This window comes from Aotus nancymaae, unplaced genomic scaffold, assembly GCF_030222135.1.
Source record: "Aotus nancymaae isolate 86718 unplaced genomic scaffold, 86718_ANA_hifiasm-v0.15.2.pri h1tg000032l_0, whole genome shotgun sequence".
Taxonomy (NCBI): domain Eukaryota; kingdom Metazoa; phylum Chordata; class Mammalia; order Primates; family Aotidae; genus Aotus; species Aotus nancymaae.
The window spans coordinates 6,699,217-6,715,765 of record NW_026988445.1 but is presented as its reverse complement, the minus strand read 5'-3'; the positions used below and the strand labels follow the sequence as shown (position 1 = coordinate 6,715,765).

Sequence of the window (16,549 nt, the reverse complement as noted above, 5' to 3'; positions counted from 1 at the left end):
ATTAAGAGATTGGCAACTTATTTGAAACGTCTGGTCTTGTAGGCAACAGCCAAAAAAATTGGAGGAAATAGGGTGGGCTTTTTGTTTTTGGTGCAGTAGTACCAGTGAAACTGACAGACGAGTAGCTAATCCCAAATAACCAACCCCAAAGAGCACGTGGCTCTTGTTATATCTGGCTGGCTCAGCAACTATCCAAGTTATGGGGCTACAGGGGATACTGTCTAGACCAGTCCTTTTGGCCCTGGCGTTGGCAGAACATAGAACCAGAAAGCCAAAGCATGGTGCAAACATCTCTCTGCATTTTTTCTGGTCGGCAGTCAAGCTGGATGGAAACTAAATCTCAAACAATTACCAAATAGCAATAAATAAGGGAATAAAAAGACTGCACAGGGATTTCTTCCATCCTTGATGGATATGGCCTGACTCCTATGCTTTAAAGCATGACTTCTGAAGTGACTATCCTTAAGGAAAAAAGCACAGAGGGCAATCTAAAAGGTGGTATGACTTTTCCAGCTTGAGAGAGTCTCATTGCATCACAGGTGTTTTCTAGACTCAGTGACTGTACTGATAGGAAAAAGACATCCACATATCATTGAAATAATTTATTTACCACTAGAGCACCACAAAAACAGACATACATCGTGTTAAAATACAGCATAATTGGTCATCAAAATACAAAACAGCTAATCTTATATTCCATTTTTTTAAACCATGCCAACGATCAAATTGTACTGCTGATTAACACACGAAAAATTGCTGCCCACTTGCATACTACCACTTCCCCTGCCTTCCCACCTCCACCCCCCTCCCACGGCAACATTTACTTATGGGAAATAAAGACCTTATAGAACCCCCCCCAAATTAAAAAAAAAAGATTCAGGAGATCTTAAAATAGAGCTTTTAAAATATTATCAGTGCATTCATGAGGAAAGACAAAATAATACAAAAAAAAAGTCATCCTATCTGAGAGGAAAATACCTGCAGAAATAAAAGTGATTTACACATAATTAATAGAAAAGTGGAAGACACAAAAGAAATAATCAACACACACTCAAATCTGGGATTGGGTTACATCCAACACAAGGGCTGTTTACTATTGTGGCATCCCATCTCTTGCTTTTCCAGTTTTCAAACTTGCAAATCCAATCTTTATTTTAATTAATGGTCAGGAAATTCCAAAAAAGAAGTAGACCATATCAAACAACTTCACTTTGGATTCTCACCTCCTTATGCTGCTCTTTAGGCGAAACTGCAAATATTCCATTGCTTTCCCTATTAATTTTTATTTTAAAGCTAAATAAGTGACAAGTGACAAACTGACATATTCTATAAACCCCAAATGAAGATACCTCTTCTGCAATGATGTGGCAAATTATTTATTAAAGCAAGGCAAACTTTAGCCTCAGCTATAGATAACTTTCACTCAGAGGAAAGAAAGAATTTTTTGATCATAGGAAAAATTGGCTCGTGCCTTTTCACCTTGACAGAACATTTATGAAAACCTTAACTTCAGTGAAATACACAAAATGACTTAGGCTGACCTGGACTTTTTCCCCTTTTGAAAAATCAACTAAAACGTCTATCTTTCAATTTCCCCCTGAATATTAAAAACCTGACTAAAGAAAAAGATGTTTCCTATGAAGTGTCTGCTTTGTAATAACAAGAGAATTTTATAAAAATATGGATTACACCAAGGTAGAGAAAATTTTCTTAACTCAATTGAGTCTGAGTTTTAGTTAGATCCCTAAATCCTTGCTAAAACTAAAACATTTGACCTCAATTTTCTATGTAGCTATAACATTCCTCCTTTTCCTAACATAAAAGCTTGTTAACGTCTGACATAGTTAGTAATGATGCTTAGAAGATGAAGGAAGACCACTGAACTCGAACCCATCTTTTTTGTAAAAGAAAAAAAGGACAAGTGGACCCAGGTAGCTTATGTCATAATAATGAACAATACACAAAGCACAAGTAGGGCAAATATCATAAAAAATGCATTTGTAGTGCAAGTCAAAATATAGGGGCTTTACTCAAAAGTACTGGCCAGCTAAAAGAAACATACATTTGTGAGTCATCATTAAAAAGAGCCGAAATTTAAGTCAATCTAAATCGTAGTTGACATTATTACAGAATATAAAAAATATGGTAAAAATTTACACATTACACATAAAGTAGTTAATGTTTTGATTTAATAGTTCACAAAAGAGATCTGCAGATGTGTTTTCAATTATGCTGGCCTCTATATCCATCTATTTTAATAATATAGGTATGGTTACATATACCAAAACAAAGGAAAAAAAAACCTATACCATAGCTATACAGCAATATTTTAAGGTCTGAAGTTTGACCAGTACATGTCAAAACATTTCAACATTTCATCGGTTTACTAAACTGACAAAGAACCATTTACAATTAAAAAGAAAAAAAAAATCTTACAGACTTGTTCTGACTGAAAGTTTCTTTTATTAACAGGCTTTTTAGTTTTTGGATCTTACAAGAAGCTTCCTTAGGCAGCTGGTACATAACATGTGTTTTCAGGGTCTTTATCTTAATGTAGACTTTCTCGGTCATATAATAACTCACTTGGGTTTTCATCCCATTAATATGGCCTCTTTTTTTCTGGCTCGTTTGAGTTCAAGTTCCTTAAGCCATCCATGAGTTTCTGGCAAAGTATTTGGTCTCCACTTTATACACCTGTTTTATTTTCCAAGGGCAATGAAACGTTCATTATATAGTAACACACAATAAATAACTCACTGTTAACTCTAAGAGTAAGAATGGGAAGGGTGCCTATTGCATAGCAATACAGAGAAATCAAGTGAGGCGTGGGATAGGAACGGTACGTACAGCAACTCCACTTAATGGGATTTTCCTGTTTTATTTTGTTGTTGTTGTTCACATAATTAACACTAATAAATTCTTCCAGTGTTTATTTTTTTCTTTAAAAAAATTTTGCTTCTTGTCTCTCTCACTTACAAAGTAGGTGAAATGTAGAATAAGGCCTTCAACTTTTTTTGTGTCAGATGCCAGTTTTAACAAACAACACAAACTTCCAAAGTGTCTGAACTAGTACCGCCTTTTCAAATTTTTTTCTAACACTGATGAACCAAGGCTCTCTTATGTTTTCTTGTTACAAACATCATCATTGTCGTCGTCGTCATCATTATCATCATCGTCGTGATTTTGGTCTTGCCACTTTTCCAAGAATTTTAGCTGCATTTGCAAGACTTTACAATCATATTAGAAAGCTGTTCAATCTTGGGTGTTTTGCCGATGTAGTAGAGAATGGTTAGAGGTTCTAAATCTTGGGACACGCAGCAGGGAGAAGCAGATGCTTCTGGATTTATGGTATTATATAAGCTCAGGACCTGAAAGGACACAGGAGGGGAGAGACAACGTAGGGAAAGACCGAGAACAAACACAATTAGTTTTTAAAAAACAATTCGGCATTGTTATCACTCACAGCACTGAGCAGGCAATTTAAATTATTTTCGGTTCCTAATTTCCTAAATCACAGTCAAACGGAACGCGTTCTTCACACATCTGAAGCAAATGATTCTATAAGAGTCAGATTGGAAAAAATTGCTCATTCAACAGATTTTCCCAGTTTTTCCAGTAAGTCTTTCCTCTGATCGGTGCTTGGTCACACATACTTCCTAGGTCCCCACAAAACTGGATCCTTGTAGTATTTGGTCTTATTTCTACACTACTCTCTAAATGAAGTTGTTTCCTGAGTGTACATTTTTAATTCCATCTAGATTAAAAGCTCCCTCCAGGTCAGGAACTCTATAGACTTTGTTTTTATCTTGTAGCCCTAGTAAGTCTTCTCTGGACAAAATGAGATTCATGTACTAAGTGAAGAAATGAATACATGAGTAAGCAGAAGAAATAAAAAGTTTTATCAAAGCTCTCATAAGAGCTTTAATCTACCCTCGGGTATAGAAAAAGACACCTGTCTGCAACGTGGAATCTTTCCACAGTCTGGGCGCAGTGGCTCACGCCTGTAATCCAAACACTTTGAGAGGTCAAGGCCGAAGGATTACTTGAGTCCAGTAGTTCAGGACCAGCCTGGACAACAGACCCAGGTGCTGTTTCTTTAAATACATAAATAAGGAAGAAAGGAAATGAAATCTTTCTATGTTAAGTGTCTCCTCAGGCCTGTTTCTTTAAATACATAAATAAGGAAGGAAGAAAATGAAATCTATGTTAAGTGTCTCCTCAGGCCAATTTAACATATCCTCAATTTTCATTTTTTAAAAAAAGCCTTTTTATTTACCATTACTTCATAAACACAGTGATGCTAGGAACAACATAAAAGGTGATCTCTAAGATCGCCTATAAGAAAGAATTATTCACTTTCTTACATTTTGCTTAAAACGATCATAATCGTAATCACAATCATAATCAACCCTCCATTAACCTTCCAGGAGGTAAATGGTAGCTGCCGAGCTGGCGGAGTGAATGGCAAGTCCGAGAACAGAATGAAGAGACAGTTCTATAATTAGCCCTATTATACCTTTAACCCCATTCTATATCAGAGGGGTGTGCAGCTTTTACTAATGGAAGTATGTAGGTTCCCTGCTGATGATACAGAGACATTTCCAAGGATGCCATTAATGTGTTAGTCAAACAGCAAGTGACCTTTTCCTCGAGATTCACTGCAATTTTTTCAGCCTAAGACAGAAGATCTGTTCAGCACAGCAACACTGACTACTTTATTAAGCTACCTCTGACTTCTTGGGTAACTGTCCAAACCACATATTTGTGACCATGACAGTTATTCTTCCTCTCTCCTTGAAAAACAAGCATGGTCTCAGCCTTCACACACTCCCTCTGTGTATCAGAGAGGAGAATTATGTTTCTACTTGGCAACAGGGCCTTGCCCACATTACAGCTACTGCTGCCGCAGCCCAGAGGAGGCAGCCCGGCCAGAGAGCTCAGACAAAGGGACAGGCATGAGCAAGCTTCCCTCACATGGCCAAGCACACGGTCGCCCCCGAGTGCCAAAGTCTACAGGGGAGTTGGGAAAACAGCTGAAGGAAGGGGAGCCATATTTGTCAATTTAAATTCCAGCATATGCAGGCATTTATAAATAAATATACTTTATGCTCCATGAACACATGATTTTTCATATGAACTAAAGAGAAATTTTTATAATACAGATTGTCTAAAATAATTGATAACCCCCAAACTCGTGAATTCAGCTGAATGTAGTATGTGATCTTTTTGGCAGCTGATTCATTTTCCTACCCTGCAGTGAAGGCAATTTTTCTAATGCCTCTTTAACAGGGAGATTTACAGAGGCATAAAGAGCAGAATAGAAACCCCAATGTGTAGCCACATTTTAGGAATTAAACCCAGTAAGACAGAGCTAATGGAGGCCTGGTTATAAAACAAGGAGGCATGCATGCCAAGCCTTGGTTTGTCACTAATTTTCTGTTTGGTCTTGGGCATCATCTAGACTATGTGATCTAGTCCTCAATTTCTTTAAGAAAATGAAAGGGTTGGATAAGATAACTCATGAAGTCCTTTCTATCTCTAAAATCCTGATGAGCCATAAGGAGGAAGCATGTGAACAAATATCATTATCACACAGAAAAAGCCTTCTCTAATCTTGGCTGGAAACCCATACCATCCACTCTGAAAATTACCTTCTGAATTAACCCTCTATCTTCATTGAAATAATTTGATAAAATACTCAGATCCTCGATTACTTTGTGTCACATTTAAAAAAGTAGAGAAACTAATTTTCAAATCATTTTCACATATATCATCTTTTGTACTTCATATCAACTCTTGAGTTTGGCATTATTATTTTAAAGATAATTTCTAATGCAAACATTTCTTCTTACTGATAAGAAACTGAGGTTTAGAGATGTTAAATGACTTTCTAACTGTCATACATTAGTAAATTGCTAGCGTATTCACTAAACATCACATAAGCCCAGGCATTAACTGAAATCGCCAAAATTCATTCTTATATAACAGTCCCTGATGGAGATGACAGCAAATATTTTTTTAGATGAAGACCTGAGTCCCTTCACACTCTATCTATAAAGGACACTATGTAACATATTGATTCTAAAAAGGGTATTTTTTGGCTAGTTATGCTTTTAGCTGTTAAGAATATAAAATTCATGGAGGCAGAGAGTAGAGTAATGGTTACCAGAGGCTGGGAACAGGGTAAGGGTGAAGAGAAGTTGATTAATAGGTACAAAAATACAGTTAGATAGAAGGAATAAATTTTAATGTCTTACAGCACAGTAGGTTTACTATAGTTCACAATAATTTATTGTGTATTTAAAAATAACTAGAAGAGATGATCTGTAATGTTCCCCAAATGAGGAAGTAATACATTTTTGAGGTGATGGATATCCTAATTACTCTGATTTCATCATTAACACAGTGTATGCATGTATCAATGAACCTCGTTAATATATGCAATTATGTATCAATAAAAAATATTTTCTAAAAAGGATACAAAATAAAGAAAAAAATTAAACAAAACTTCCTTCCGGTTGTTTCTAACTGGACAGGTGAGACCTATAGTTTGAAACTGACCAGTGTTACATTCTGATTTCACCCACAGACTACATTCTTACTCCTCATCTATTGGGGGGTGCAAAAATAATCATGGTTTTTGCCATCGAAAGTAATGGCAAAAACTGGGATTACTTTTGCACCAAACTAATGAGAATTTCTCCAGTACCCATATATGTGTGATGGTAAAAGGCCACTGGGTTAATTACAACTCATTTGCAAATACAATCAGCAGGTGCACACGGTAACCCAAGAATAGAGGTAACAGGTTAGCCGAACACTCACCCTGCTGTGCTGAGTGTCTGAACTCCATAAATATGGGCATGCTCCAGCACAGAAGTTGGCATTGTACCCTTTGGGTTCGTGTATCCATTTCCACCCAAGATCCCTCTTGAAATCAATGTAAAGTGGGCGCAGGCAGCAATTGTCCTGCACATTTCTGTTAAGAAAAAAAAAAGCAATGGAGATTTTAAAGCTGATTCACCACCCTCACTCTCCCACCACCTCACCCCAAACCAGAAAAATGACTCAATCATTTATTCAACAAACATCTAATAAGCAAATATCATGGGCCAGGTTTTAATGGCTTTATTGTAATCTTAAGTGACTTTCATGATAGGGTGTTGTGTGTGGTGATTTGCTGGACTACTTGCCCTTATGAGTTCTATACCCTGACTCCCTTGTCTGTGACCTGGAAAGTCATTACCTTTACCTTCAAATGACAAGATATAAGCAGGGAGTGGCTGGATGAAGCCCTTTCCAATCAACACTGGGCAGTTCTGCCATCCAGCCTCTATTGCACTTTCAAATATAAAATGAAAGAAGTATAACAGCAATTTTCAAAGAACCATCTAAGGCATTTTCTTTTGAGAATCAATCCTTAATTTCACCATGTGTTCCCTGATCTACATAGGATGAACCAGAGATCAAGAAACATGGGAGTCTTGCTGAGGGTAACCACTGGATCTGGTACCCAAAAACTGCCACTTTCCTCATGGCCTCTGATGCTTTGAGCACTTCATCAGTGAGGACCCTTCCCTGCCCTATACCTCAACAAAATAAGGAGGGAGCCCTCCTCTTACTAACTGAGACCACATAAGAACATTCACATTCTCCCTCCATGCCTCCATGTGGGAATAGGAAATAAATTCTTCTTGCTTCTCTCATATGCTGTTGCTAGAGGCGTGACAGATGGCATTCTTCTGCTGTCTCATCTCTGTTATGATGAAAGAAGTGTGGCTATGAGCACTTGGACTTGGTGAGGGTGAAGGCTTCATACAGATGCTGGGTCTTCCTTAATTAAGGAGTTGCCATCATGCACCTCAAATAAGCATCTATTTGTTATGAGGAGCAGAGAGCCCACTTTCTTCTTCAGCACCAAAGAACTTCCAAGGAATTTGAGGGAAAAAATTCAGGGGGCTAGTTTTCTCCCTTCCTACTTGGTTCATTGCTAAAGAGCTGATGAATATAAGCCTCTGGGAAGAATGGTGTTATGAGTTGGAGGAGCTGTGCTGCACTCTTCCTGGCATTAGCAATGAGTTCCACTTGGGTCAATACACAGTAGAAGAAAGGGCAAAGGCAGTGTAAGAGTTAACAGATGCAATTACTTGGTTCTATTTTTATTTCCTTTACCTAAAGCAATAGGCTGCATCCAAAGCACGCTTCTTCCGCCGGTTGGTCTGTTGTGACTCAAGTCTGTAGGAGGGCAATAACATTAGCAGGAGATGTGGGGTCTTCCCACTGTTTTTTTTCCTATTGGACTTTAGAGTTCTCTGATCACCACTGGTATATGTGGAGGTGCCATCAATACCTTGAAAAAATGCATTTGGGTAATAAACATTTAGCTTCACCTTCATCAAATATAATCAGCCATATTTTTTCCTTTGTATATTGTCACAAATAGCAGTGATGACCACCAAAGCAGCATCAGCTAGCAACAGTCATTCCCCATGGAAACAGATATGGCACAACAGGACTACGACGAACCCATGTGACAATTAATTAACACTTCTAAATGGGGCTCTTGTCAGAAGGCAGTTTGGTGTCAAAGCCAGGGCTGTTGGTTGTGAAAGTCACTACAGAAGCAGTGTTTGACATAGTCCAAGGGCAATCTAGGCAGTTTATTTTAGTCAATCCTCAGTTTAGGCTGTGTTCAAACCCTCAACAACTGAACACATGGCAATAGAACATGCCTTGTCACCCACTGGTTCACACTCTTCCTAAGACTACTAAACTCAAAAGACTTTCCTAATGAACATAAACTGAGACTTAACTGAATTGGAGTGAATTAGGTTCAAGTGAAACAGAAGTCACCCTTACCTAATGCTATTTTGGGAAGCTGTGAAGAAAGGGCTTTTTCATTTATTTTATGGCATCCTCAACACTTTCCTGATTCCATCTGAGATTTAGAAACTTGAGCTCCCCAAAGCATGCTCAAGAGACTGCCAGTTTAAGCATTTAATCTCCACACTCCAGAGAATCATGACTAGGTTAGAGACTGAAATAAATCTCTAGACCTCTGGGAGTATTTTTCCATGAGCGAGGGCTGCTGTAGTCTTCTAAAAGTGGATGGAGGTCCTGGGTGATGTTAGGAGGGCAGGGAAATCAGTTCTCTGGCCTGGCATTGTGGACAGATGCTGTACTGGCACATGGGCACAGATTCCCTCTCACCTCCCATCATCCAACAACTCATCATCTAACACATGAAGTGACCTGATCCCTTGGTATCTCCTTACTCTCCATGACAAAAGTCCAACTTACTTAAAGGTGAGCATGGGGAAAGCCAAAACGCTTTTTATGTGTGTATAAACTTCTGATAAGGAAGCCACTTGAAATGTTGGGTATGGGCTAGAAAAGGTGGAATGTTCTTATACATGGAAGGTTAGTTATGGAAGCTGTAGATGAGGAGACTCCTTTCTTCTGTGAAATATGGTTATTGGTTCCTGACGTTTGGTTTGGGGGATTATGAATGAATTTTCTTAGATGCATGCTGTATTTCTCTATAATATCAGTATAGATGGTAAGCTGGTTTGCTAAAATGAAGAACAAAGGTGTTATCTTACTACTGGAGGGCCAATGAGTTAATCAGTTAGTACTGACCAAGTCTTCACTGGGCATCGAGAATTATAAACTGGGAACCAATCCGTTCTTCCAGTTCTTTCTCCCTTCACATATGTATATCCAACCATATCATTGTCCAAATGAATGAAAGTCCCCAAGCCTCACCAGTCTCATTTTCACCTACAAACTGATTTTTATCCCCATGAAATTATCAATATAGACCCTTCCCGCTCCCATCACATATGACCAAGTTACAGTTACCTGCAAATCTTGCTTCTAGTTCTTCGCTTTTATTTGGGATGATGTAATTATTAGATGGTATAAAAGTACAACAGGGACAATGTAAGCTTATTTTAAATCCCAGGTTCCTGTCTGGAAAACATTAAGTCAAGGAGGTCATTTGTATGTATGTCTATATTCTTAAATCTGCAATCAATTTAAAGTAACTTAGGGATACTGAACATCTCGGGAGGAAAAGAGAGAGTGACTTATGACCTTTATGGTGAAGCCATTCATGAACAGCATCAGTTACATCAAAAGAGAGCCATTCGCCTTCTGCTCTTGTTTTCACAACTTTGCTGTCGATGTAGCGCTGGGTTGGAGATGTTAAATCTTTGGACTTGAGAATCTAGAGGGGAAAAGAGCAAGAGAAAAGGCTGAGTTGGCATTCTGACAGCATGACTAAACCAAAACTTTAACAGTGTTCTAATTCATTATCTAAATTTAGCTCTACTGTAGTATAGCCATGTATTGTCATTTCAATAGCATGGTCACATGCATAAAAACATAACACCAGGCTATTTGCCATGAAAAACAGAGCTACTAAATCAGCTGCATGTTATGATAAAGGTGACAGGAACCATAAAGCCAAGTGTCTAAAAGAAAGTGACAGTAATTATTTTACTTTGCTGACCTAAGCTTTGCAAGGTTTTAGTCATAAATTCTATGCTATTAAGTTAATGGTTTTCTTGTTCTGCTTCCCTACTTAGTTAATTTGGGGAGTTGGGGTACAGGAAGGGACAAGAGAAGAAGTCCAGTTCAAGGACCCAGGCACACTCTCAAAGGCCCTGAATTATAAATCTCCTTCTAATAAAGAACGGTCCTAACCTTGGTTTCTAAATCCACTGCTATTAAAGTAGGTGTCATGCCTCAGCTTTTGAGGTAAGTCTCTAGCTGGGATTTTTTTACTCTCAGTGTGACTTTTTGTGATGTATAGAGATATTCCAGCTCCTGCAGACTAAGAATGAATCTAAGCAGAAGTAATTTGGCACAGTGCATAGATGAGTATCTGAAAGAAAATCAGCCTAAACACTGAGACTTTAGAAAGGTGTATTTATCTCAGGCTGGGCGCAGTGGCTCACTGTAATCCCGGCACTTTGGGAGGCTGAGGTGGATGGATCACTTTAGGTCAGGGGTTCAAGACCAGCTTGGACAACATGGTAAAACCCTCTGTCTCTACTAAATACAAAAATTAGTCAGGCATGGTGGCGGGTGCCTATAATCCCAGCTACTCAGTAGGCCGAGGCAGGAGAATCTCATGAACCTGGGAGACGGAGGTTGCAGTGAGCTGAGATTGCACCACTGCACTCCAGCCTGGGCAACAGAATGAAACTCCCTCTCAAAAAATAAGAAAAAGTTAAAATTTCAAGAAAGATGTATTTATTTCAAATGAGTAAAGCACAACTGCAGTATGTTCCTGGGTTTCGACAAGAAGTGAATATTTTAGGTGGTTTTTTTTTAAAATGCTATTTTGAAATGATAGTGCTTTAGGAACTAAATCATGATTCCAAGTCTTCTAGAGCTATAGTAAATCCCTACCGAAACCCTGTATCCTGCCGTTCCTGAGTACTAAGGGATTCAAGCTCTGTCATTTTTGTACTATTCTTCCTGATATGAAGTCTACCTGTTTTGTGGTCATTTCCATACCTATGGGTTCCGTCTCTCCACCAAGTTCATAAAACTTCCCAGGCCAGGGATCATGTGTTCAATTTGATATCATTTCAAAGCATAGCCCTCAACTGAATCAATGTCTATTAAATGCTTACTTCAGTATCTAAAAGATCTTGTAAAACAAAAATGCAAGGCCGGGCGCGGTGGCTCAAGCCTGTAATCCCAGCACTTTGGGAGGCCGAGGCGGGTGGATCACGAGGTCGAGAGATCAAGACCATCCTGGTCAGCATGGTGAAACCCCGTCTCTACTAAAATACAAAAAATTAGCTGGGCACGGTGGCGCGTGCCTGTAATCCCAGCTACTCAGGAGGCTGAGGCAGGAGAATTGCCTGAACCCAGGAGGCGGAGGTTGCGGTGAGCCGAGATCGCGCCATTGCACTCCAGCCTGGGTAACAAGAGCGAAACTCCGTCTCAAAAAAAAAAAAGAAAAAAAAACAAAAATGCATAATCTTTCCACTGATTTGAAAATGTTCTTTTCTTCCATGTGTGTACATGCTTTGTTTCAGGTAATTTGGCAACAAACACTTCCTGAAATATTTGGCATAATAGTAGACTTTTTTCTGGATTAAGTGGGTATAGAAAAGGAAGGAGATTCTGACACAAGAACAGAAAACCAAACACAGCATGTTCTCACTCATAGGCGGGTGTTGAACAATGAGAACACGTGGACTCAGGGAGAGGAGCATCACACACTGGGGGCAGTTGGAGGGAGGCTAGGGGAGGGACAGTGGGGGCTGGGGAGGGATAACAAGGGGAGAAATGCCGGATATAGTCAAAGGGGGAATAGGGGAAGCAAACCACCTGGTTATGTATGCACCTAGGCAACAACCCTGCATGACCTGCACGTGTACACCAGAACCTAAAGTAAAATTAAAAAAAAAAAAAAAAAAGATCTTGGGGAGGGGAGAGGCAAAAAAAAAAAAAAGAAAAAAGAAAAATTTTAAGTCATTAAAAAATAAAAAAGAGTGGGCTAGGCATGGTGGCTCACGCCTGTAATCCAAGCACTTTGGAGGCCAAGGCGGGTGGATCACCTGAGGTCAGGAGTTCAAGACCAGCCTGACTAACATGGTGAACCCCCATCTTTAAAAGAAAAAAGGAAAAAGAAAAGAAAAGGAAGGAGATTCATACAATTGGACCCCTGGGTGCCCTCACGAATTTTACACAAGTCCTACTCTACAGACCTGCACCTGTAGTCCAAAAATTCTACTAAAAGAAGAGAATGTAGAGGCGATCATGACTCTATTATAGGCAAGAAATGCTCTTTGTGAATTAAAGAAAGCAGATGAACATGACTTGAGGGCTGGGTACGCTGAGCTCTGGGCTTGGCACACATTATTTTATTTTATTTAATCCTCCAAATATTCCTGTAAGGTAGACTAAGGAAGCAACTCAAGGGGATGCCTCCCAGTGAACAAGTGTGACGAGAGGATCTAACTCAGTCCCGAGTCATTTTCCCACTTCCCACAGTGCTAGATTTTTAAAGGCCAAACAACTTGTGGAAAACATTCAATGATAGAGGCAAAAATTTTTAAATAAGATCAAAATAAATGTTGGTACAAGATGAAAATATAAGACGGTAGAACATACACACAATGAATGTTGGTGTAAAGCTGTAATTTTAAAGATATAGCTTAACAGCAGTCCATCCCCTGAATCAAAACTTGCCTTGAAAATACTCCCAGTTGGGCAAATAAGACATCATCTATCTAATTCCGAATAAATGGTATAATTAACCTACTATGGAATAGCAATGATAAAAACAATGGTTGAGAAGTTTTCAGGCATTTTGATCTGCCTCACTGGCTAAAAATCGGTAACATTCACAGAACTCACTGTTCTGTCTTTAAATTCTTCCCCTAGCTAATCTGCAACCATGCCTTTTTACATAATGCTTTGCATATCGCTGTGCTGCTCATTAGCACAGTGTATATCTTTATTCATATAGCTAACACTTAGACACACTACCTAGAATTAAACATTGTTTCCATTGCTGAATTAATTACTTATGATATACATAGTCAAATGTCTGACATATATAACACACGTATATATGTGTGTATATATATGTCCAGTCTCACTAAAGACACAGAATTTTTAAAATTATGACCATATCAACCAGTTGGGCAGAAAAGACACATAATGCTAAATCTATAGAAATCTTTCACTTTACAGAAAAAAAATACATTTAGATTATCTTGTTTGAAAAGAGTCCAAAGAGCAGCAAAGAGACTCTGAAGTTTTTCTCTTTTAAATCTCACTAGGAGACTTACGATGAGGGCTTCCTCAACCACAGAGCACTGGTCGGCTCAGACAATGGACATCTTCATCCTCTCCCTTGGGTGAAAGATCCTCTGGATCTTTTTCACTAGCTCCAGATTCAAGAACAGGCCACATATAAACCATCCCAGAAATACAGTTAGTTAGCTACATAATTCTCAAACACAGAAGTCACTTTCGCCTGGTAGATTTGCTGTCTTGAACTTCATGGCCAAAGAGTTCTTAAACCCACTTGTTGCATGTTAACTCCGTTCTTCTTATCCAGTCCTTAGTGGAAATAGGAAACAGCTGCTTTCCATCACTCAGAGACTATCCTTCATATTCTTGGAGACTATGATTAAGTCCCCCTCAGCATGCTTGCTTGCTCTCTCTAAACTAAATAAACCTAGTTCCTTTAGACCATATTTAGAGGGGTAATTTCCCAAACCTTTAATCATTTGGGTCACTAACGAGGATGAATGATGCTATACAAAAGTATTCCTCCTACAGCTTCATGATTTCGCCTCAGAACTGTCTAGAAAACCTTCTAATCACATCGTAAAATCTTGACTCTTAACTTGAAAGGTATCTTCTTCCTAAGAATAGGCAAAACCTCATTATCCTCGTTTATCTCCCATTTATCACCCACACTAAATTGAACTATAAGAGAAGAAGGCATGGAAAATCAACCTGCTGCTTCATTCAAAAGTTTATACAAGAAGTGACCAGATCAGTCAACTTCTCATTCCATTTTAGCCTTTGCTGTCGGCCTGCCTTTCTCTGGTCTCTGAATAACAAGAGTATTGAATGTTAGCAGTCATTGATATGTAGTTGTTAATTGTTTTTCCAGATTCACGAGTCATTTACTTCTTCTTCATTTCTTTATGCATCTTTTTTTTTTTGGAGACAGGGTCTTACTCTATCACCCAGGTTGGAGTGCAGTGGTGTGATCTTGACTCACTGCAACCTCCACCTCCCAGGTTCAAGTGATTCTTCTGCTTCAGCCTCCTGAGTAACTGGGACTACAGTTGTGCGCTACCCACGCCTGGCTAATTTTTTGTATTTTTAGTAGAAATGGGGTTTTGCCATGTTGCCCACCTGGTCTCAAGCCACCCGCCTCAGTTTCCCAAAGTGCTAGGATTACAGGCTTGAGCCACCATGCTCGGCCTCTTTATACATCTAATCATGACAAAGATAATTTAGTTGAATAGTAGAAGCTCTCTTAACTGGCCTCCACTTAACTGGCCAGAGTAACCAACATTCTCCATTAATTCTGTGTTTTATAATATGTATTGGCTGACGCCCAAAGCACACTGGGGATCGTTGGGGAAAGTTACTCTCCAAGCACCTCCAGTCTTACCAATTGAGTTGTATGCTTAACAAATATCAACTATATATATTTCTTTTTTCCCTAGAAAGCATGAAATGATATACATTTCTAAACCTGTTTATGACACTTGGACTTATTATTGTAATTATGCAAGTTAATCAAATGGTCTAGAAACTGATGAAATGCAGGACCAAAAGTAAAGAGAGCCGTTTCTTCTCTGAAAGCCAAGTTGACTGTTTTGGAAAGTCTTCCTAAAGACGAGTTCCTGTAAGAAAGAAAGTTTTTTGGAAAACAGTTTGGTAGTTTCTCAAAAAAGGCGAACACTGAATTACCCCAGGATCCAGAAATTCCACTCTTAGCTATATAGCCAAAAGAACTGAAAGCTGGCAGTCAAGCAATACTTATACTTCAATGTTCATAGCAGCATTACTCACAATAGTCAAAAGTTGGAGAAAAATTCAAGTATTCATCAAGAGATGAATGCATGAACAAAATGTTGTACACTCATCCACTGAGGTATTATTCAGCCATACGAAAGAATAAAATTCGGACACATGCTACATGGATGAACTCTGAGGATTATGCAAAGTGAAATAAGCTGACACAGAAGGACAAATACTGTGATTCCACTTACATGAGGTACTTCGAATAGGCAAATGCATAGAGATAAAAAGCAGAATAGCAGGCGTGTAGAGGGTAATTAGAAGGTATTGTTTAATGGGTACAGGGTTTCTGCTGGGGATACAAAAAGTTCTAGAAATGGGTATTTTTTTGTATTTTTAGTAGAGGTGGATACTAAGGGGATAGTGCTGAGGGCTATATAATATTGTGAATGTACTTAATGCTACTGTCTTGTATACTTAAAGAATGGTTAAACTGCAATTATGTATATTTATCACAATAATTTTTTTTGGATTTTAGGTGTAAGAGAGACAACTATAAAAGAAATAATAAAAATTTAGAAGAATCTTGCACTCAGGTTGTTCAGCAATTATCCTTAAACTTCTCTCTCTACTTCAGAGAAACTAAAAATTAGAAATTGTAGACGATGCACAATGAATGTGGTTTATACAAAAAAAAAATGACACGAATTGGCAATTGGCACATCCAGGTCAAAGAAAAGTCTTTGGCCTTTCATGAAAAAAAAAAAACACCTCAGCCTCAGCATGTGAATGTGTATGTATACATCTATATGTATGTACAAATACATTTGTTTTAAGAAATTTAAGGTTTGCATCTCTCTCTTTCCTTTTTTCTAATCCCCTGCTTTAACTGATTTTTTATCTTTGATCAAAAACTGTTTCTGATTGAATTAGAAAAGGGGGCTTCTCATGTATTGAAAATGAGATTTAGCTGTCTCTGGCTTAGCTGCCACCCACAGTGATGTCTGAATGCCACCTTCATTACATTACT

The 16,549-nt window shown here is 38.5% G+C and overlaps 1 protein-coding gene across 4 annotated transcripts in view; it reads right to left on the bottom strand.

Moving 5' to 3' along the window:
- Positions 1 to 587: 587 nt before the first annotated feature.
- TGFB2 (transforming growth factor beta 2) overlaps positions 588 to 16,549 on the bottom strand; it is a 92,428-nt gene continuing 76,466 nt past the window's right edge. For 2 of the 4 annotated variants that reach the window (XM_012459684.3, XM_021677281.2), the window contains 5 exons: positions 10,096 to 10,228; positions 9,862 to 9,972; positions 8,173 to 8,235; positions 6,826 to 6,979; positions 588 to 3,368 (listed from right to left, as the gene is read on the bottom strand). In XM_012459684.3, coding sequence (XP_012315107.1) covers positions 3,362 to 3,368; positions 6,826 to 6,979; positions 8,173 to 8,235; positions 9,862 to 9,972; positions 10,096 to 10,228 — 468 coding nt within the window. In that variant the 3' untranslated portion in view covers positions 588 to 3,361. Of the gene's footprint in view, positions 3,369 to 6,825; positions 6,980 to 8,172; positions 8,351 to 9,861; positions 9,973 to 10,095; positions 10,229 to 16,549 lie in introns of all 4 variants that reach the window. The other 2 variants (XM_012459682.3, XM_012459683.3) reach the window with 1 other exon arrangement.